This window comes from Panthera uncia (genome assembly GCF_023721935.1).
Source record: "Panthera uncia isolate 11264 chromosome B2 unlocalized genomic scaffold, Puncia_PCG_1.0 HiC_scaffold_24, whole genome shotgun sequence".
Taxonomy (NCBI): Eukaryota; Metazoa; Chordata; class Mammalia; order Carnivora; family Felidae; genus Panthera; species Panthera uncia.
In genome coordinates this window covers 115,985,937-116,008,371 of record NW_026057580.1, presented here as the reverse complement: position 1 = coordinate 116,008,371, position 22,435 = coordinate 115,985,937, and the positions used below count along the sequence as shown (strand labels likewise).

General features: G+C 45.6%; 1 protein-coding gene across 8 annotated transcripts in view; it reads left to right on the top strand.

Annotated features, from left to right (window-relative positions):
- Window positions 1–22,435, top strand: part of PDE10A (phosphodiesterase 10A) — a 595,277-nt gene that overhangs the window by 464,652 nt on the left and 108,190 nt on the right. For 7 of the 8 annotated variants that reach the window (XM_049654571.1, XM_049654575.1, XM_049654578.1 and 4 more), the window contains one exon: window positions 16,515–16,543. In XM_049654571.1, the coding sequence (XP_049510528.1) occupies window positions 16,515–16,543 (29 nt within the window). Of the gene's footprint in view, window positions 1–15,305; window positions 15,610–16,514; window positions 16,544–22,435 lie in introns of those variants that run through there. The other variant, XM_049654576.1, reaches the window with a different exon arrangement.

Here is a 22,435-nt window from a genome sequence, read left to right as displayed (position 1 = left end):
TTTTTTTTTTTAGATGATTAAACTGGGTTGGGAAGGGAGACCGTAGCCCTGTCCCGGTCTCCCCACAGCCCCGGGGAGGTGCTCTTCCCGCAATTCCAAGGGACGAGTGCAGGTGTATGTAACACCCTAGTCAGCGTGCAAGCCTTTGTGTAGCAGTAGGAATACGTAACCGGGGAGTATGGCGACCCAGGTGACCATTTGGACCAGCAGTCGTTAGAGAGACTCTAGTATCGACTGATGAATTTTATTCAACAAATAGATAAGGAACAACTCGTCCGTGTCCAAGTGGGAAGCCAGGCACAGGAGGGAGAGCACTGAACAAAACAGAGCCAGCCATTTGTCTCACGTAAGTGACTTCATTTTAGCGAGGAAAAAGATTGTTTAACCTGCAGAGGGGGGGAGTGTGGGGAGTGTTGTGCCAGGGGGAGGGCACCGAGGTCACGTGGTCTTTTAGGAGGTGGTGAGGCTCTGGTCTCGTGAGCGTGGACTACACCCTCTCCGAGGTATCGTGTAGCCCTACAATTGTCCCCTCTGTGGATTAAAAAAGTTTTAATGGAAAATTTCTAGCTAGGTATCAAGATATTATTTGAATCAGACATCCTATTGAGGAAAAGCTGTGCTTTTTAAACATTTACAGAAGCATCAATGGTGTCAGTGGAAACCAAAGATTTAAGAACTTAACTGTGTTAGCATGAAAAATACACACACATACACTCGGGCAGGCAAGATTTTGTTTTTGGTTTTTTTTTTTGCATTGTGTATGACACTGGGAACTCGTGCACAAGTCCACGTGTGTGTGTGTGTGTGTGTGTGTGTGTGTGTGTGTGACAGAGAGAGCGACATTAGTGAATATAATTTGGCCAATGGAATGCTACATAGCACGTACACAATGTAGCATAATCTATGTGGCATAATCATAAAATGATCATGTTGTACCTATATTTACTTATGTATAAGGACGCTGGTATTTTTAGTTTTTAAAAAGCAAATGAAATATAAGTTTACTATAGAATGACACTATTTTATGAAATGTGAATTATATTTACTTGCATATTAAAGATGGAAACAATATAGGCACCACCTAAAACTTCTATGATGTGTAAGTCTGATTTTTGTATTGTACTTCATGATTTAAATTTCGTCTTCATTTATTTGTATTTTCTAGTTTTTCTGCCTTTTACATATTTATATATTAAAAATGAAATAATAAAAGTTTATATTTTTGAACATGGCTGAAATCCATAGAATGTTCTTACTTGATTTCTTCAGATATTTGCAATGTGCTCACCATAATCTCAGACATATAAAATAATCAGGATACCTAGGAAAGGTTGTTTGAACTATTCCAAACAGCTGTTGAACTTACTAGACTACAGAAACATAATTTACCCTGTTAACTTTTTCTTTCACTTTGTTAATGTTTTCTTGTTTTTAGAAATAATTTATGTACATGGACCTTTTTGCTCTAAACATTTGGGTTGCTGACTGTCTTACAGCATTATTGTGACAGATCTAAATGGAAATAGAACTTATTTTTACAAGGATCATAGAAGTGAAAGTAGTGTTAGCAATTTTTGAAAATGTTTGCCCAGCACATGTTAGAAATGATTTTTCAAAAAGGCAGAAATGGGGCGCCTGGGTGGCTCAGTCGGTTGGGCGACCGACTTCGGCTCAGGTCATGGTCTCGCAGTTCATGGGTTTGAGTCCCACATCGGGCTCTGTGCTGACAGCTCGGAGCCTGGAGCCTGCTTAGGATTCTGTGTCTTCCCCTCTCTTTACCCTTCCCTTGCTCACACTCTGTGTCTCTCTGTCTCTTAATAATAAATAAACTTTAAAAAGATTTTTAATAAAAAAAGTCAGAAATGCTGAAAGAAAGGGTATGTCTGGGGAGGACAGCACATGCAGGAACTGGGAATATACAATGGGAGGGACAATCACATTGGCACGATTCCTCCTTTCTTACCTTAAACCTGTTCCAGGGTACTCCTGGCCTCCTCAGCAAGTGTTCCTGGATTTCCCGCCGCTCTTGCCATCACGACGATGATCTTGTTCAGAAGACTTTCTAGTAACCGTGCATCTTTCTCACTGCCCCTTTGTCCTGCAAACCAATGCGGGCCATCAAGTGATGTTCCTGCCTCCATTCAGTAGTTGTTTTTGAAGCATTCACCAGTACCTGGGAGACGGAGTGATGCCCCAGGGAAGGTCGTGCCTCACTTTAAGAAACTTAGATCACGCTAAAGTAACGTAAGATAGACTTAAACTGTCAAAATTGCCATTCCAAGTAAATTTGCAACTATGAAACATTTTTCTTTCGTTGAAAGCATAGTTGGGCCCACGGATGTATATTTTCTCCTTATTTGCCTAAGGATTTAATGACTGAAGCTGATGAGGTTTTAGAGAAACGGTGGTGTAGCTGACCATTTTCATTCACCCATGGAGGGTAGCAGTGTGGTGAAAAAGAGTAATCATCTAACAGGAAATGAAATCCTTTCACTTCCTAATAAAATCCTGGGAGGTGATCCTTTACATGTATTAGGCTTGTTTGTGTACAAATATCAGGATGTAGTATTTTATTCTTTCACAGCATTAAAATAAAACCCACCTATCAAAGCTCCTCGTCATTTTTTCCTTCCTGCTATAACATTAGTGAACATTATGTTTTCTAAGGTGGTGCTAAGAAGATTATCATAGTATTAGGTGCCATTTTGTCCTAAACCTCCAGGTTATTTTTATATTAAGATCTCGGCTCCCATTTCTATAGCCGTGAACCTTCTGAAATGGTTACGTGCTTTTATGTTTTTAAATGTTCATTTGAGTTGTCTGCTGATTTTAAATCATTACTTTATCAGCATTTTATAAAAATATTTCCTAGTAGATTCGAAGCCTCTGTAATGCCACATGTGGATAAATTCTTTGATATCAGAGGGTTGTTTAAATTTTCTGTTCCTCTAATAGTGGCTTCAGGTCTGTTGTATGTTACTGATTTCATTTATCCTGTACTTTTGGTGCTGTGGCAGGTGTGAAGTTATTAAATTAGTGTGATTCGGTTCATTGCTAGAAAATAATATATCTTTTGATATTTCAGGCTGAGAACATGGTAGGCATTGAATGAATGTTCATAATTATCAATAAACTTATATACGCTATTTATACCCCTGGATAAATATGATCAAGTGGTTATATACAGCCGTTCATTTAACAGCTGTTCATTCATTTAGAATCCTCTACCTTGCATCAGACACAGTTCTAGGTGCTGAACTTAACTCCACAAGAGACGTCTTTGCCCTCCTTGAATTTTCACCGTAGGTGGGGATGGAGGGAAGACCAAACGATTAAATAATAAATGGGCGCATGGTATATTAGCAAGTAACACAGAGAAAACAAAAGCCAGTGTGGGACAGAGAAGTGTGGGGCAGGGGCCGTACTTTCTGCTGGGGGTGCACCGGGCTGGGCCCGCCTTCCTTCCTAAGGAGTTGTCATCTACTCAGCAGATGACATCTCCGTACAGCAGGGGATTCCAATGAGTGTTATTTAGAACTAAAACAGAAAACATTTAAGTGTTTACACGGTAGTAAACGAGAGAGATGAAATGCTAACATTTCAACCCCAGGGAAATATTTGGGGAGTTGAAATTTACGCGCCCGGAATGTATGTAAGTCTTGTGTTCTTGGATTTAACGCATGGTTATCTGGGCCAAGTGCCTCACACCTGAACCCCCCGTGCTTATTATATTTGAATGGGGTTCATCTTATAAGTCATTCACAGACCTAGGATTAGCAGCGTTCTCTTTTCTCTTTAATTGTGGCATAAAAACAATGGAAATGGAATCACGTGAGCAGTAGTGGCTTTCACGCTGTTATTAATTCCGTCCTTCTACAGAAGTGCTTCAGGACTTCTGGCCAACCGACTGAGCCCTCCAGGTGCCCCTGCCCGAGTTTTTTTCAAAAAAGTTAATTCAGTACATATTCCAATCACAAAAACATACGCAAGAGTTGGTTTATTGTGTGTTTGTATGTTTCTTGTTATGAGAAATTTGTGTTTGTACTGGCTGCGTGTTTAGAGATTGAACTTTGAAAGAAAATTTTGTAAAACGTATCTGTCAAGTTTCTGAGTCATTTCAATCAAGAGACTTTGAATTTGTAAGGAAGTCTATGAGACAACCACACACTTTCCGAAACAGTGTTTTCTCTCTCGTGTCTTGTTATCTGTGTGAACCATTATGGGTCTCTGAGGAAAAAAAAAAATCGAGAAATGAATGTAATTCTGAGCCTGATGTAAGACTGCAGGTGCCTTCCATAATGTGTGTTTCAGACTTTTATTTTCATCCAAACAGCTTCTTCTCATTTGTTGACTTCATAATGAGATAGGTAATAATTTGTAACTTTGAGAGTGAATTTTTCCTGATAAAATACTTCTGTCAAGGTTTGGTTATAGGTAACAGGAACCAATCAGAGAGAAAGATATTGAGCAACTTAAAAATTATCGGAAGGACTGAAGGGACCAACTGTGGGAAGAGTGACCAAGAAAGACTTCCAGGCCCTAGAGTTTCCTCCTCCCCCGGGGACTGCAAACTACTTGCTTTGCTCCAGGAAGCCCGGGGAGGCAGGAATCTAATGGCTATAGATCCATGTGTCTTTGCTTTGATCCTCCCAGAAAAGGCGGGGGGGGTGGGGGGGGGAGCTTACCCCCATCTGTCTTCCCGTCAACTCAGTTCTGAACTCAGTCTCACATTAGTGGTAACTCTGGTCAGGCGCGAGGAAATTTGGCATCGTGGTTTTTAACCTCCGGGGCAGGAAGGAGATCTTACAGGAGGCTGGGATTGATACTAAGCCAATTACAGGATCTGCTACCGTGTTTCTTTCCACCTATTTAATCTGTCGGTTTATTCCATATGAGATTTTATTTGAAAAGAGAACCTTGCCCTGTTAGAAAAAGTTTGGAAACTACCGGAAGCTCCAAAATTTAGATCGCAATAGCACCAAACGCTGCAGATCCTCTGGTGACAAGCGAATGGCGGTGCCAGATCGGAAACCCCCGATCCACCTGTGATCCTGGCTCCACCTGTGCCCCAGAACCACAGCCGGTTTGTTTAGAGACCTCAAGTGTGTTGGCCCAGGCTCTTAGTAGAGGTGAAGAGTTTATTATCATTTATCTCAGATAAAAAATGCTATACTTACTTTTAAATTCTAGATACTCAATACTGCAGCTTTTTTGGTTAATTTTCTATAGTGTTAATAGAAAGAGGTCATAATATTGGTCTTCAACGCATTTTGATTATTTTATTATTTTTTTTTAAATGTTTTTATTTATTTCTGAGACAGAGAGAGACAGAGCATGAGCAGGGGAGTGGCAGAGAGCGAGGGAGACACAGAATCCGAAGCAGCTCTGAGCCATCAGCACAGAGCCCGACCCGGGCTCGAACCCATAGACCACGAGATCATGACCTGAGCCAAAGTTGGACGCTCAACCAACTGAGCCACCCAGGCACCCCTACATTTATTTATTTTTGATAGACAGAGCCAGAGCAGGAGTGGGGCAGGGTCAGACAGAGGGAGACACAGAATCCGAAGCAGGCTCCGGGCTCCGAGCTGTCGGCACAGAGCCCGATGCGGGGCTGGAACTCACGGACCGTGAGATCATGACCTGAGCCGAAGTCGGACGCTCAACCAACTGAGCCACCCAGGTGCCCCAAGAAGTCATATTCTTAAATTAAAATACGTCCGACTTCGGCTCAGGTCACGATCTCGCGGTCCGTGAGTTCGAGCCCCGCGTCGGGCTCTGTGCCGACAGCTCGGAGCCCGGAGCCTGCTTCGGATTCTGTGTCTCCCTCGCTCTCTGCCACTCCCCCGCTCATGCTCTGTCTCTCTCTGTCTCAGAAATAAATAAAAATATTAAAAACAAGTTAAAAAAAAAGAATATGACTTCTTATATCTGTTTAGTGGCTATTTTCTCAAGTTGTTGAAAATACCATTCTAAAAAATATTTCTTCTTGGGCTATACTTATTCTACCAATCGCTACTTGGTACGATTCTGGAATTATTCCATTACCAGCTCTTTCACCAATGTCCACAAAAGCACAGTCACAATGTTTTTTAATTCAACAGACTCTTCTGCCAATAAAGGTTTAATTCACTTTTATAACTGATTATAATTAAGGGATGTTACAGAATAATGACTTCCATGCTGATTCTTTAGTCTTCCTTGTGTAAGTGCAGCATTAAGATTGACCTGGACCTACATGTGCAGAAGCATCTGTAATTTTGTTTATCTGATCTCCTCTTGCTCCTGGATTCCATTTCCTACTAGTAGTAGAAAACATATAATCTTAGCAATTGAAGGTCTCAGTTCTACTTTAAAACCTTTTTTTTTTTTTTTTTGCACTAGCTTGGTGTTTCTTGGAAAGTTGGTGTTTTGCATACTTAGTCTTAGGTAAATACCCAGGACTAGGATTTCAGAAGCTGCCAACCTGTTTTCCAAGGTGTGCATGTAAGAGTCCAGTCTTGGGCAGCTTCTAACAAACTCCTTTCTTGCATCAGAGAACTGGGCACGTAGGGGAATTTAGAGAACGTTGTGGTAGTGATGGTGAATAGGCTTTGACCTTCCCACACTGTCCTCCGGATTCCGTTGAACCCACTGGTCAGACATCTAAGGGCTGCCGTGTCTCAGAGCCTGTTAATTCACAAAGGGTGGGGACAGAGGCTCTCACCTGTCTCCTAGGCCTCCATTCGGGCTCTGGCTCGTGCTACCAGCCCTGCGTCTTGCCTGAAACCCTCACTGAATCTGACAGCCTATTGCCAGAGCGACTTTACGCTTCCCTGTGAAATTCCTTTGGTTTTGCTCGTCTTCTGCCCTGTGTGTTCTTCCGCGTGGACGTCAGAGCCCTGCGGAATGACTGGAGGCAGCTTCGAGGGAAAGGAATGAAACCGGTCAGGTCGTGAGGTTCTTAGCAAATACAGAGGGACGACTTCCAGGTTGGTGATCGTGGGACTGACAGAGGGGATGGCGGGACACAACCCTCCCTTCTCCCCAGGGCCCTGGCTGGCCCCGAAGTGGGGGGGCCAAGAGGGCATTCTGGTCAGGATGGCGTCTTGAGGGAAAACAAGCCAACTGTGGAGCAAAGAACGGCTTCACCCTGAGCTAAAGCCACGACACCGCTTTCTGCTTAATCGGCTTATTAGGTATATTTTATGTACGGTAAATCTGACCGATTGTAAGTATATATAGTTCATTGAGGTTTCACGTGACCACCACCACGTCAACATTTCTGCCGTCGTAGAATGTCTCCGTGTCCCCCTGTGCAGCCAGTCTCCCCTCTGTCCCCCGCCGCTAGTCCCCGGCGGCCCCCGATCTGCCTTTCGTCCTGCTTCCACGGTTTCCGGGAGATGCATCATCCGGTGTGTCGTGTTCGTGTGTGCTTTCCCTCACTTAGCGTAATGCGTCTCTGGGTCACCGGTGTGCTGCTTTGTTCGTTTCTGTTGCTCAGGGATGTTTTGTTACTTGGGTAGAGCACACTTTGAGCAACTCACAAGCGTCCGGTTGCTTCCCATGTTTCCCGTTTCCTTTATGTTCTAATGGGTGTGGATGGTGTCTTATGGTAGCTGCAGTTTGCATTTCTTTCCCAAATATCTGAAGACATTGGCCATTTTTGAAATGAATTCGTTTGCCGTTTCTAGGTCTTTTTTTGTGAAGCATCTGTTCAGATGTTTTGCTGATTTTGATTTATATTTATTTTGATTTATATTATTTTATAAATATATGTTTATATATGTTTATTGTATTTATTTATATTTATTATTTGTTTACTTATTTTGAGAGAGAGAGAGAGAATGAATGCATGGGGCAGGGACAGAGAGAGGAAGAGAGAGAACCCCAAGTAGGCTCCGTGCTGTCCGCACAGAGTCTGACACAGGACCCGATCTCGCGAACCGTGACGTCGTGAGCTGAGCCGAAATCAAGAGTTAGACACCTAATTGACTGAGCCACCCAGGTGTCCCAATATTTTGCCCATTTTTAAATTGGGGACATTCATTATCTTAATATTGAGTTGTAAGATCACTTTATGTATTTTGGGTATAAGTTTTTTGTTAGATCTGTAATCCTCTGTGTCTCTCATTTTGTGGTCGTTTTGTTTCCTCGACAGTCTTTTTGAAGAGCCAATATATTTCATTTTGATAAAGTCTGTCTTGTCATTTTTTCCTTTATAGTTTTTTATTCTAATCCAAGAAATATGCTTAACTCAAGATTTTCTCTTATGTTACATAGTTTTCACTCTTGTATATAGGTCAGTGATTCAAGTAAACTTGTATATGTGATGTAAGGTAAGGGTCAATTTTTTGTTTTTGTTATTTTCCACATGAATATCTATTTCTTCCGGAAGCATTTGTTAAAAAGATGATTTTTCTCCAGTGAATCACTTTGGTAGCTGTGTTGAAAAATCACGTCTGGGGGCGCCTGGGTGGCGCAGTCGGTTAAGCGTCCGACTTCAGCCAGGTCACGATCTCGCGGTCCGTGAGTTCGAGCCCCGCGTCGGGCTCTGGGCTGATGGCCCGGAGCCTGGAGCCTGTTTCCGATTCTGTGTCTCCCTCTCTCTCTGCCCCTCCCCCGTTCATGCTCTGTCTCTCTCTGTCCCAAAAATAAATAAAAAATGTTGAAAAAAAAAAAAAAAAAAAAAAGAAAAATCACGTCTGGATACGTCTATTTCTGGATTCTGTTGGGGCTCACTGAACTCCATGTCCGTCATTATGTTCGTGCCGTTGCACTATTTTCTTTTTGTTTCAGCTTTGCTGAGGTATAAGTGAGAAATAAAATCATATATAAATTATGGAACGTCAATATCACTCATCATCAGGGACGTACGAATAGAAACTACAATGAGATGTGACCTCACACCTGTCAGCACGGCTGTTACCAAGTAGACAAAAGATAAGTGCTGCTGAGGATGTGGACAAAAGTACCACCCGGCTTTGGCTGATAATCGCTGCAGAGACTCTCGGGATGTCGTGGGGCTTCTCCAACTTCATTAGTTTTCTGAATTGACTTGGCTTTTGTTGGCCATTGGCATTATCCTGACAGTGTGTGTCTCTATTTGGTCCTTGATTTTTTTTTTTCATCTTGCGTTTCACGACCTTACTGACCTCACTGATTCATCCTAGTGGGTTTTGGGGAAGATTCCTTAGGACTTTCTACCCGAGGGCTCGCGTCCTCTGTGAATAAAGAGTGTTATTTTTTGCTTTCCAATCCCTTGTACACCACATATATGATATTTACATGTAATATGAATTTTATGCAACTTACAAGTTTATATGTGTATGTCTACCTGTCCAGGTACACACACACACACACACACACACACACACACACACACTTTTGTGTCTTATTTTGCCGGCTAGAACCTCCAGGATAATGTTGCACAGAGACGGTGAGAGGGAAGGATTTAAGTCTTTCACCATCAGGTATGGCAGCACCTGTAGGTTTCTCACAGGTTTCTTACCCTTGTAAGGGTAACAAGATCCCATTAAATTCCTCGTTGCTGTCAGTGTTTATTCCGAATGAGCGTGGAAGTTCTTTTCAAATGTTTTATCTCTGGGATGACTGTTGAACTGCCTGGTGTGACCAGTGTCTAAAAGCTTTTGTTTCATGTATTTTGTCTGGGTTTCTACTTGTTTATGACTGGAAGTTTCTGTAGCAGTTAATCCTGCATGAACAGAAGTGGCCTATTATTTTCCTACTGTAGGCAATGTTACCCATAACAAGCCTCAGACAAAGGGACAGTAAGCACTCAATGATTCATTGCTATAAACTGCTGCCTTCGAAACTAAAAAGTCTTTTAATACAGAATTACCTAAAAGTCGTAATTTCTTAACGGATACCAGAAACGTTGAAGAAGTAGGATTGTGGTAACAAGAAAGAGCCAGTGTGCTGAAAATTGTGGACAGTTAAATTCTTTTCAGTTCTAGTATTTTTTGTTAGTATCTCGGGAGCACTGAGCAGTTGCCTGGTTTCTCTTATTCCGTTGGGTGGTAAAGAAAACACAACGTCCGATATAAATGAACATTTTCCTAGAGAAAAGCAGTTCCCTGATGTAAGTGAACTTCACCCCGGCCGCCCTCACTTGCCTATGGCCTGCTGCCCTCTTCCCACCGAGACCACCTTGCCCCCCGGCCTGGCCGGACCAGCTCCCTGAGCGGGTCTCCTGGGCTGCCCCGCCCAGCCGGTCTCAGGCAGAAAGAGAACCCCTCACGACCCTCACCTTTCTCCAGATGCTGAGGATTTTTTTTGATAAAATTGTAATACAATGAGACTCTTTTAAAAGTCTTGCTGTTTTCATCGCACTTAGAAACTCAAAAAGAAAGGCAGAATTCTCAACTCCCTCCGTCTCCCGCACACTCGATGTTCTGCAGAGTGAGTGCAGTGAGCGTGCGGCAACTCTGTGGCCACATAATCCGGTCCTTACTCTATGTTTCCTTGGAGCGGCTTTAGAGAATTCCGAAGAGGGGAGACTTCGGTTAGTAGTAATCAGGCCACAGCAGACCCACGAGTGACTTAGACACATTGGTAAAGTGAAGTCAGAGGTTTGCTGACAACTAGAAACTCGGGCAGCACACGTCCAGCTTGTTCTTAGTTTTCCTCATTGTGATTGCAATTTGAAAAAAGATCGAGTCAGTAAAATGGAAGCCTTTTTCGGAAGTCTTAGTGTTTATCATCTATTTAGTGCCAGGATCTTCTACTATTTTCGGTTTTCAGTTGAGATCTCTGCTGACATGGTAGCGTGTGATGAGCTAGACTGCATGGAATCACATATAGTCTGGAGAATCTTGGGAATCTGGAGGTGACCAGTGCGTCCTGGGATGGTTCTCCCATTCTCAGAAAACTCCCAGACCGTATAGATGCTATAGACTTTGCATTGTGATAAGTAAGACGGGTAAGCTTTGGATTTCTCATGTCTCCTCATCCCTGATATTGAAGCAACGTAATAAAGATATTTCCTAAAATGCACAGACATTGTAAGAGTTTTAGGAAAGCTAAATAATTTTTTATTTATAATTTTAAAAAATTTTTTTCGCAGGTTCTTTTTTTTCTTTTCTTTTCTTTTCTTTTCTTTTCTTTTCTTCTTTTCTCTTCTCTTCTCTTCTCTTCTCTTCACTTTTCTTTTTTTTCTGTAGCACTCTGCTTTCTCAGCAGGAGAGGAGTGCATAAAAACAGTGAAGGATGTGGTGGGCCTGTTGCTTTTGAGAGGGCCTCATGGGCGAAATCCAAATGGAGCTAATTCTTGAAAGAAGGGGGAATCAACTTTGGCGGCAAGAAACTGCAGGGACACTCATGTCTCAGGGGCTTTGCTCGGGCTGATCCTTCTGCCTAGAATGCTTTTCCCTCAGGTAGCTGCTTTTACAACTCCCCGCCCGCCCTGGGCCCACACTGACCACCTTAGTGCTGCTCTTAGTGCTGCTCCCACCCTTTTCCCATCGCTCTCTGATGCTTCCTAATCTGCTCTGCTTTGTTCCCACTTTGAGGCAGGACTACTTGGAACTCGGCCGTATAACTTAGTTTTTTATCATGTTTATGGACTCCCTCCGGCCTTTAGAATTAAGCTTCATGAGGACGGGGATCGTCGTCTTTTTCCTTTGTTCTGAGGTGTGTTGTAGGCACCTAGAATAGTACCAGGCACATAATGGGGATACTCAATAATTGTGGTTTGAAGGTATGAAGATTTTGAGTTAAGAGTTAGCAAATCCTGCTTGGGGCTCTGGAAAGACCAGTCTTACTGGGGCGGGAAGGGAGTCCTGTGTGTTGTGTATTCCAGTGGGAAAAAGAGAGCAGAACCAAATTGTGAGGACTTCAATCCTAAGCAGAGGAATTTGTTTATTTTTTGATAGGAATGGAAGAGCTTTCTGAAGCCTTTATTTTAAGTAGCAGTGTATTAATTGAGTGGTATAAACGTAATATCCTACGAACGTCTCGTTACATTTCCTTCATGCTTTTTTGAAGTGTTTTTAGTTTTACCTTATAAAACTGGCTAAAGAAATAAGGAAATTAACTCGCAAGCGTGGGAGCCCCTAGGCTGAGCAGGCTTCATGGTCGGCTGGTTTCCATTTGCCTCCCCCGTGACTTGGAGCCGGCTCCCGCCACCCACTGGGGTGGGTCATTGTGCAGGTGGATGTCGCGAAGCCGTGAGATGTAAGGCCTTCCCTTCAGACCGCGCCAACTGAGACGTTTATTCAGCGTCTGGCAGCATCAGGTGCTTGATAAATGCCTGGGGATGGAATCATTCAGAGTGCTTTGTTGTAAGAAGACAGCTGACTTTAGACAGCGCCACAGCTATTGCGGAATGCCAGAAGTGGCCAGAGGAGGCTGAAGGGAGCCGTGCCAACTCCTGAGCCACGAGGGGCTTCGGGGTGCCGACCTGCCTCCCCCCACCCCCACTGTGGTCGAACATCGAGAAAACATAACCCCTAATAGCCTACTGTTGACCAGAAGAAGCCTTACTAATCCTGTAAATAGTAGATTAACACGTATTTTGTAAGTTAATGGATGTACGGTGGTCTTACTACAGGGTAAACTAGAGAACAGAAAATATTATACGATCATAAGAGAAAATACATTTACAGAACTACACTGTATTTATTAAAAAAAAACACCCATGTTATCAGTGGACCTGTTCAGTTCGAACCCACGTTCAGTGATCAACTGTATATTGAAAAGATGGCTGGCCGTATTAATTTTCACAGGAACTAAGTATTTTCCATAATAGGAAGACAGATATGCTCCATTTAGGAATATTAGAATGCCTGCAAAGCCCAGAAGGCAAAGTGATAGAGGCACAGGGAAGTCCTTCCAGAGAACACCAATTTCTGTCACTTCTGGTCATTGTGTCTCTTCTCCGGATGCATAATACCAATTTGTGACATCTTGGACTTCTGTCTTCTCCAGTAGAGTGAGCGCTGAAAGTAGAGAACTTACCCAAGGAAGATTTAGTAAAAGTGTATGTTATACTCAAGGAAATGATCAATCAATTTAAAAAGTAGGAATTGTTCAAAATACCTTCTCTGGACATAGAGTAATAAAGCCACAGGCTAACCACAGAGTAAAGAAGGACATGATAAGCAGCCACAGAACTTAAATCAGCCGTCACATAGTCGAAGTTCCTTTACGTTCTAATTATGTGTGTGTTCATTCCTGAAATCCCGCTTCATATCAAGGAAATAGCAAAAGTGATCACAAAAATGGAAGTACGAACGGATGCAGAGTTTTAAAGATTTATAAAATAGTCAAAGTTAACTACTTCCCATGAAGGTAATCCCCATGAATCAAATACTTCAAATTGTCCCTAAAGCAAAAAACTAGTTGGTTTTTATAAATACATCCTGGTGGAGCGTCTTATGCACGCTCAAGTTTGAGAAGCACCAAACAAAACTAAAGGAGAAAGCAAAGGGAACATTTATTTATAGAAATGAAATTCGGTTTTTTATTCCATGAGCTGTTCTTCCTAAGACATTGAAAACTTACTAAAATAATGTTGAGATTGAAGATACTTTCTTTTTTTTCTCCTGTTGTTAAAAAACAAGTGTCTCTTTAAACAGTTATAAACAATTCTGCTCTCAAATTAGGTTTTGTTTTCTTGTTTATTTATCCTGCCAGAGTGTGAGCGCCTTGAGAACAGGGATCATGCCCGCCATATAACCATTCCGTGGTACATATCTGTTGAATAAACAAATGTGAATCGAACCCCTACAGCTGCGTAAAAATCCATATCTGCTCTTGCGAACGTTCTTGTTACTAATTCGATGCTCGTGAATTATTCAGACTCTTGCATCCATGGCAGTTCCTTACTTTTCCATGGTCCCCAACACCTTTCATTTTAAAACAAGCTTTCCTGCTGAACTCTGTGCTCCGTGGTGGCGACAGTTCAGTCCTCAGTGCGTGTTGGAAGGGCACCGAGACATGGCAGTCGTGGGCTCTCAGGAGACAGTCTGAGCCCTGGGCTCTTCCCCTGCGATCGTGAGATGTTTTGCATGAGGAGGATGGGGCGCTTCTCTGCTCTGTTCCTTTGAAAATGTCTTTGTGGGGAAAGTTGTTCTTCGGAAGCGAATTATGTCGGCAGGATGTTCTTTCAGTTCAGACTTGTAAGGTGGCCGAAGGAGTCGGCCAGCTTGCCCGAAGCAGTGTCCCAGGTGACTGCGGGTGTGGGCTTCCAACGGTGGTCCATGCCCCAAGCCCCTGGTCTCTGTCCTTGAGGCACCACTCTTCCACAAGGGAGACATTCTAAGAGCTCTCTTCCACGTGTGTGCATTTTCTTTGGGCAAGAGAGTTCAGCTACGTGAATATTCCGCATTTAGGAAAGAGGAAGCAGCTTCCTTCTTCCAGCAGATTTCACTGTGCCCATCAATTTCTTCGGCTAAAATACCACGTTCCCCAAGTATAGTAGATATGACATCCATTTAACAAAACTTGACTCCTGAGTCGGAGGAAGAGATAGGGGTACATTTGTGAATCCGTGCGTATGGTGGGAACCTAGAAATCAGCTGTGGGTAAAATTTTTCTTTCAAATACTTTATATTGCCCCTGAAGCAAACACTAGTCGGTTTTTATAAATACATCCTGGTGGAGCGTCTTACGCACGCTCAAGTTGGAGAAGTGCCAAGTACAACTAAAGGAGACACCAAAGGGAACATCTGAACCAGCCTTCAGATCTTCTGATGACTGGAGAGGGGAAGGATCCACGTGCCACAGTCGGGAAGGCCATTCGGTCCGGAGAGGAAACCTGTTTGTACAATGGCTGCTTTTCATTATGTGCTTCCTAATCCATTGGGACGTTTGCCCACACTTACTGAACGTCTTAGATAAAAATTAAAAACGTAGAAGCCTTCGTCCCTTTCGAATCCGTTAAGAAATTGGCGGTAATGATCAAACCGAACGGTCCCTCCCGTCTCCAGGGGGCTTCAGGAGAGGTCAGGGGTTGGGAGTCGAAGAGTAGGTTGACTACTGCGGTGATGGCATTTCCGCGTGGAGGGCAACGTAAGTTTTTTTCCTGTAACCTGCTTAGGGATCTTCTCGGGGCAATCAGATGCAGTACTCAAATCGCTAGGGAACAGTTAGAAGGCATACGTCGTCAACAAGTGCGTATTAATGGAATACTTGCAAAACTGAGGGCCGCGTGTTGCCCATCTGCTCCCCAGGGGGCCACACTTGGTCATTTCCGAACGGCCCCAGGTGAAGTCGTTATGCAGCCAGCTTTGAAATCTGATTGCCTTTCCGTTCCGAAGCATCTGAGGGACAGGACGGACGCGGGTGCGCGTGTGCCCGGGTGCGTGTGGGTGTGCCTTGCATGCACGTGGCTGTACGCGTGCGTGGGTGAGTTCCTGTGCGCCTCCGCGTGTGCGCACCTGCTTGCGCGTGCGTGGCTGTACGCATGCGTGTGTGCGTTTCTGTGCGTGCGCGTGCGTGTGTGTGCGTGTGGAGTACGGTCGCCAGGGCAGATACCGGATTCAGGGGCCAGTCTGGAGGCTGCCGGTTGCCGTGCGGTTTGGCACCGGACTTGGTATCTGTGGAAATAAGCAGCGAATTGGAGAAAGATGAGGAAAAAGCAAACGACAGGACTCAGCCGTTTACTTCGTAAGGATGTCGAAAGAGGAAGCGCAAACCCCGTTTGAACTCGGGGGGGCGCGGTTTTGCCAGCGTCGGGATAAGTCCGGCCGTGCTTTCGAGTAACGGAGCACACGAGCTCTGGGGCGTGTTCGGTGTGCGCTAATGTTGCTACTTAGACACGATCCGGTTGGTGAGGACACGAGTCGGCAGTAGCACTGAATTCCGGGTGGCCTCCCAGGGAGGGCTCCGGTCCAGTCCCTCTCTGCGAGGGCCACATGCGTGTGCTGTGGGTCGGAACCAGTGACCTCAAGCAGCGTCTTGGCCACTTTGCTCCTTGTACCCTGTTGGCCACGTAGGCATGTTTAGGTCACGTGGCCAGCCCCCCTGGGGAGAGCCCTTCCGAGCGTCTCACCTAGACCAGGCGCCACCCATCCACCAGGCTCGCTTTGCGGTAACACTGCCGACAGGCTGGCCCAGGCAGGCCCCCAGCGCCCCCGGGACCCACGGTACAGAGCGGCATCGTGGACCGGGGTCTTCGAGCCTCGACCAGGGTGCCGTGCGGGGACGCGTCCTCTTCCAGCAGGGAAGGAATGCTGTAATTAACCCGGCAGCACAGACGTTAAGGGTCACTTGCGATGTCCGTGCGGTTGTGGCATCTAGAAGGTTGTTTGCAGACACTGCGGTTTCAGAGCCTCTAACGAGGCAGTCTCGAAAATGACCCGTGGTATTTCATTTTCCCTCCAGCTTCGCACGTACCTCTAACTCCATCGTGTGTAACCTTTACTTGACGGACGGTGGAGGCCAAATTCTTAGATTTTGTAATAGGAAGCATAGCCAGACGGCCTTCTAGTTTATTGAGCGTGAATGACATAGTCTGCATTTCAGAAGCTACTCAGAGTCTCTAATTGTGTTTTCCCTTCCTTTTCCCCCAGATGAATCGGCTCCTAAGGAAGTCAGCAGGGTAAGTAACGCGAATACAATTCCTGCTCCCCCCGTGTGGGAAATGAATACTCTCGGACGTACGTGTCCGCAGTGCTCTCACATGTTCAAGCACCAGAAGCAGAACGACGAGCACTGCCTGTCCTCTCCGGAGCATGGCTCATGAGCGGTTGGAAACTGGAGGCCCCAAACCATGCACGGCCAACAGCTGCGTCTCGTCTGGCCTGCACATGCTCATGGGGTTTTCTGAATGCGTTGCCAGCATGAGGCACCGAGAGACTGCGTGGAAAGACTGGATTTCTGGCTTCTCTTGAGAAACCGTAAGAGAAGCCGACACCGACCGGCACGGCGTTTTCCCAGCCCAGGTGCGGAGGTCCCCTCCCCACGCTCCCCCGCAAGGTGCCTGTTACCTGCCCGTCCCCTGCCTTTGAGTTCATGCACCTTCTCTCTGCGACAACAGGAGGCGACCACTTGTGTGTTCAAGACGTGACCTTCCTCCGTACTTTTAGGAAACATTAAATGCGCCGTTTTCACGTCCAAGAGAAATGACTTAGGGGGAGCTTTAAGAGACCTAGCAAACATAAGAGTTGATGGGGCACAAGTACCGAAAGCCCTGAGCATGCTGTGCTTGGACTGCAGAGTCATAACGAATTACGTAGAAACACATTTTAATTATACTGTATCCATAAAGATCTTAAACGTGGATTCAGTAGTGGAAATACTCAGTTTGAATTGCGTTGGACGCGACTTTAGGTGAGACATCGCTCTTATAAAACTCAAGCTGAAGTGCTCTTCGTAGGCTCACCTGCACAGGTATCTTCCTTTACTTTTGAAAATCTTGAAGAAAGGAAGCTCAAAAATGACCAGGCCATCCCTGCAGGCTGGGCACCATCCCCTCCGTCCACAGCAACCTCTACGGGGTTGGACCGGAGACCGCCACGGTTACCAGAGCTCGCAAGTGGGAAGTTCCCCAGTCTGGGTGCTCCAAGGTGTGGCAGGGGCCGGAAGGGTCAGCCTGGAGCTTCTGTATCCCCCGGGAGGAGCGGCAAAGGCTAAAACGTGATGCTTGAGGACAAAGAGGGCGGCTGAGAAGCGAGCGCGGGCCGGGTCGTAAGCTGCTGGGGTGCCACTGTCTTGTCACATGTCTGAAGCAGCTCTGTGCACTTTGTGAATCAGGACGGTCGGGAAGGAAACTCCAGTTGGCTCACCAGTCGTCCTTTTTGGTTTTTGACTTAAACTATAAGGAATGCCTACCCTCAGTTTAGCGTTTACAATTCTGAAGAAATTTTAGATTTCGGTGTTGTTTTGAGGGAGGTGGGGAAAGAAATAGGGTGGTTGTAGCCGATCTGGGTGTTTTCCTGACATTCTATTGTGCTGACAACAGTTAGAATTGTATTTCTGACCTCGGCTTAGTCAGGATGTTAACTCTGTTCCCTTGTTCTCCTTTCTCCCTCTTCCTTTGCCTCCAGTGTCCCCAGATACAGAGATTTCCTACCGCGGTGCTATAACCGATTTGGCGATCGCATCCCACTCCTTTAAATATAAACTAGGTTATATTTGGGTAGAACAGTTGTATAGGCGAAGAGTGGCCTTTTTTTTTTTTTTTTTTTTTTTTTTTTTTTTTACTGAATACGTTTCTGTGTATTTTAGTTACACAAAGTATCGCTGCAAGACATCTCGGATTCAGATAATGACCGTGTCATGGTATCCTCAGTGCACCTCTTTCTGGGCAAAGCATCTTTGAGTAGAGGGATTGTGTCCTCTCTTTTCTGGTGAAACATACTTTTAAAACAGTTTCTCAAAATGCTTCCTTAGAGTCTGGCCGACGCTCTCTAGACAAAGGGTACATTATCAGTAGGTTTTTAGAAGGCGGCAGCTGTGACTTGACGTTACAGACCCATTGTGGCAGGACGCCGAGACTGTGAGGTGGGACAGGTAACTCCTTGGAAACAGTGCATCTGTAATACGGTTTTAAGGGAGAATTCCCTTTGTAAAGAAACTTGTAGACAGAGAGTGGTCGGGGGAGTTTATTTGAGAAGTTGACACTTGAGCAGAGACCGGAGGGAATAAGAAAACCGTCCGGAAGGAGGAGACGAAGGGCAGAAGGGCAGCGAGGGCTGGGGCTGGAGTAGAAGGGGGGTTCAGACCTGGGAACTCACTGCACAGGCTGTGGGTGGAATTCTGAGAACGATTGGAAACCACTGGGTCACGGTCTAACTTTAAAAACAAATTTGTTAATGTTTATTTTTGAGAGAGAGAGAGCGCACACGAGCAGGAGAGGGGCAGCGAGAGAGGGAGACGCAGAATCCAAAGCAGGCTCCAGGCTCTGAGCTGTCATCACAGAGCCCTACAAGGGGCTCGAACTCACGGTCCACAAGATCATGACCTGAGCCAAAGTTGGGTGCCTAACTGACTAAGACACCCAGGTGTCTGGGTCACAGTCTAACTTAAATATCAGGCGAGTCCCCGTAGCTGCTGGGCTGAGAGTATACACAGTGGGGAGAGCGTGGGCACAGAGGGCTTGACGGTAGTTTAGGGGGTACAGGCAGGGGGTGGTGATGGATGGCGTGCGGGCTTTAACCGTGGGGTGTGAGCATTCGTCAGGCGTACTAGGAAGCAAGAGCTCACAGACTTTGCTCACGGCCTATCTGTGGTAAGAAGACAGGGCTCAGGAACGATTCCTGGCTCATTTGGTGTCAGCACCTGCTAGAAAGAAGTTTTTCTTTACAAGTAACTCGGCGGTGGGGGGGGGGGGGGCAGCAGGACGGGGGTCGGGGAGTGAGGCCGGTGAGACTGGACTTCTCAGACAGACATCACAGAGATGGTTAGAAAGAAGCTGCTTCTGTTGAGCCAGGAGGAAAGGTCACGGCTGGAGACATAGAGGTTCCTGGGGGACGGTGTCTCGTGGACAGTGCCAGGGGACAAAACGACATCACTGAGGCAGTTTGTCTTTGGAGAAAAAGGGTCTGAGCACTAAACTCTGGACACTCCAGCTGTTTCGTGGAGAAGACATGGAAAGGTTAGCAAAGGAGATTAAGAAGGAAAAGTCAGTTAAGTGAAGAGAACCAAGAAAACTTCTTTGTCACGGGGCGCCTGGGGGGCTCAGTCGGTTGAGCGTCCGACTTCGGCTCAGGTCATGATCTTGCGGTCCGTGAGTTCGAGCCCCGCGTCGGGCTCTGTGCTGACAGCTCGGAGCCTGGAGCCTGCTTCGGATTCTGTGTTTCCCTCTCTCTCTCTCTGCTCCTCCTCTACTCACGCTCTTGCTCTCAAAAATAAATAAACGCTAAAGAAAATTAAAAAAAGAAAAGTTCTTTGTCACGGATTAAAAATAAATAAATTTAACTCTAAGGCTGTACATTTATTTAAGCTGCATTTTATCTGGTTTTGAACCATCCCAGCATTTTGAGGAAAGTCTTACTTCTACCTAACCTTCTCTATTTCTCTGTTTTGAAGCTACAAATTTGAGTCATTTCTCCAAGGTGTTTTCCTACGCCCCCTTTTCAGTTTATTAAGTAAAGGGGGGGGCAGTGCCACACATGGAGATTCCACCCATAAGAAGGATGGGAGATGCTGTGTCAGACGCCTTTGCTAAAGTCAGCATAATCCTGAGCAGTCGGCTGTACTCTTCTGGTCACACACCGTCGCTCACTCGCCACATAGAGACTGATCCCCAATCCTCTGGGCCCATCAAGGAGGAAACTAGGCGCAACTTCTCCCATCGCAGCGTTTCCATCAGTGTGGGGAGGAGTCGGTAAACACAAGTGCCGAACAGGTGCACTGGGTCCCATGGTAATGGATGCGGTAGAGACAGAACCAGCGTACGAGGTGTCGGGCTGCATGCGGGCACGTGCAGCCAGGCGTGGCTCACGAGGGCGGTGACTGAGGACGGACAGAAGAGACATGAGGCCGTGAACCTTGCCGGGGGCTGGGGGGTGCAGGCGGGGGGCAGGTAGAGCCTTCCAGGCAGTGGCACAGCAGGTGCAGAGGCCTGAGACGGGAGGCTGCCTGCAGCGTGCAGGGCAGGGAGGCCATCAGGAGGAGGAGGCTGGGGCCAAGTGCAGGAAAGCCCAGGTCACAGAGGCTGAGCAGGCCAACATCTGGTGGGATGTGCTGTCAGCCACATCTGTCACTCGTTTGCATCTAATCAGCACAATCAATCTTTTCTTGTGTTATTACTGTTGGTGCTATGTTGATGTGGTTCCAGCTTAGAAGTCAAAACATTCATGACCAGGAAAGGGAGAGAAAATGCCAGGATAAGAAGTGTATTTGGATGCAGAGTTGCTAGGACATAACCAGATTCTAGCTGGGTCTAGAATTCTTGGATATCATCTCTGTCTCTCAAAATGCTGTAGATATGTTCCGTTACGTCTTTTTTTTTTCCCCTTGTAAATGTTGCTGTTTTCTTTTCTGAATATTTAGCAAACTGTCATTTGCTGTTAGAATTCATTACTTGTCCCAGGTCGTATGTAAATGTGTTAGCTTTTGTTAATTGAGCCTGGCAGGCGATGAGCTTTCTGAATCCATTTTACAAGTCCTGGTTTCGTTCAGCGTATTTTGTGTGTGTCTTTCTTGGCCCGTTGGGGCTGTCCTCTTTATTTTGTTCTCTTCCAGATCACCAGATACCCGGTCTTTCTCTTCTCCCGTTCTCCTAATGTGTCTTAGAAGAACCACTCAGATTTTCTCTCTGCATCATCGACATGGCCTTCGGCAGCATAATTCTGTACTGGTGCTATTCTTCTTAAACGTACAGTGGCTCTTTTTAATTAAAGTTCCTTCTGTATTTTGGTTCTTTCTCTTCATTTCAGTGTGCCTTTTGACATCATCGATAAATTCTTACTAACTCGTTAATTTTTTGAAAGCAGCTGCTTTCCCAAACTTCATCTTGCCCCGATTCTCCCTCCCACGACACCCAAAATCAGCTTTGTCCTGGGCGTCCTCCTGTAATACCGACCGACACCTTGCGTATTTTTGGTGGTTTTCCTTCGTCTCTGATATTGTTATTTATGTTAAGAGGCTACGTTGTCGGCTTGTATTTTTTATGTTTGTTTATCCTCGAATGATGTTAGGTTTGGTGTTCAGAGGTAGAAGTTCCTCGTCTCTGCGTACCGTAAGTGTGAGTGTTGTCTGAGTTCTCCTATCGGATACTGTGATGGAATCCCAGCGGGTGACGTTCAGCGACACCAGTTCAGTAGGGGGTGACCCAGGGGAACAGTGATCGAACAGAGTTGTGGACACCCCCAAAGGAGAAGCTTATCTGTCACTTGTCTGTAGCTTAAGGGAAACAAAGCGCTTGTACTGGAAGCAAGATTTCTTTGCGATGATGTCGTTTTGACCTGGCCTGGGAAACAGTACGGCTACATCCGGCCTGTTGAGTGATTTTGTGAAACTGAAGGAACGCTCAATTCCGTTAGTGAATCCTGGTTCCCTTGGATTTCCGCTCAGTGTATTTCTAAACACGGGGCCCTGCGGCGTAAGCAGGGGGAGCTCACAGCAGTTGGCGTCCTGGGTCATCAGTTTCCCCAGAGCATTTGCTGCTGACTTCATGCAACGGTGCTGTTCTCGGGACGGGCAATTTTGAGTCAGTCCTTGGTGCCTGTTTTCAGTTTGGTGTCACTAGTTTAATGTCACCTTGAAGTTGGTGGCACGTGGCCACCAACGGTGGCAGTTGCCCCGTTTCTCTGTTTTCATCTTTAGTTCTTGACCAAGTGAGAGGGGAGAGATTGTAATGGAATCGAAACTTGTGACTCATCGCTTTTCCTGGGATAGTCAGTCTCTTGCTCGTATTTGTAAAATATCTATTAACTGTATTTATTAAGAATTTCTGCGTGACGTGCCTCATACCCACAATCATACGTTCTGCAGCTTAATTTTGCATCGTGTGATAATCCGCTTCAGTCTAGGAAGTGGTATGACC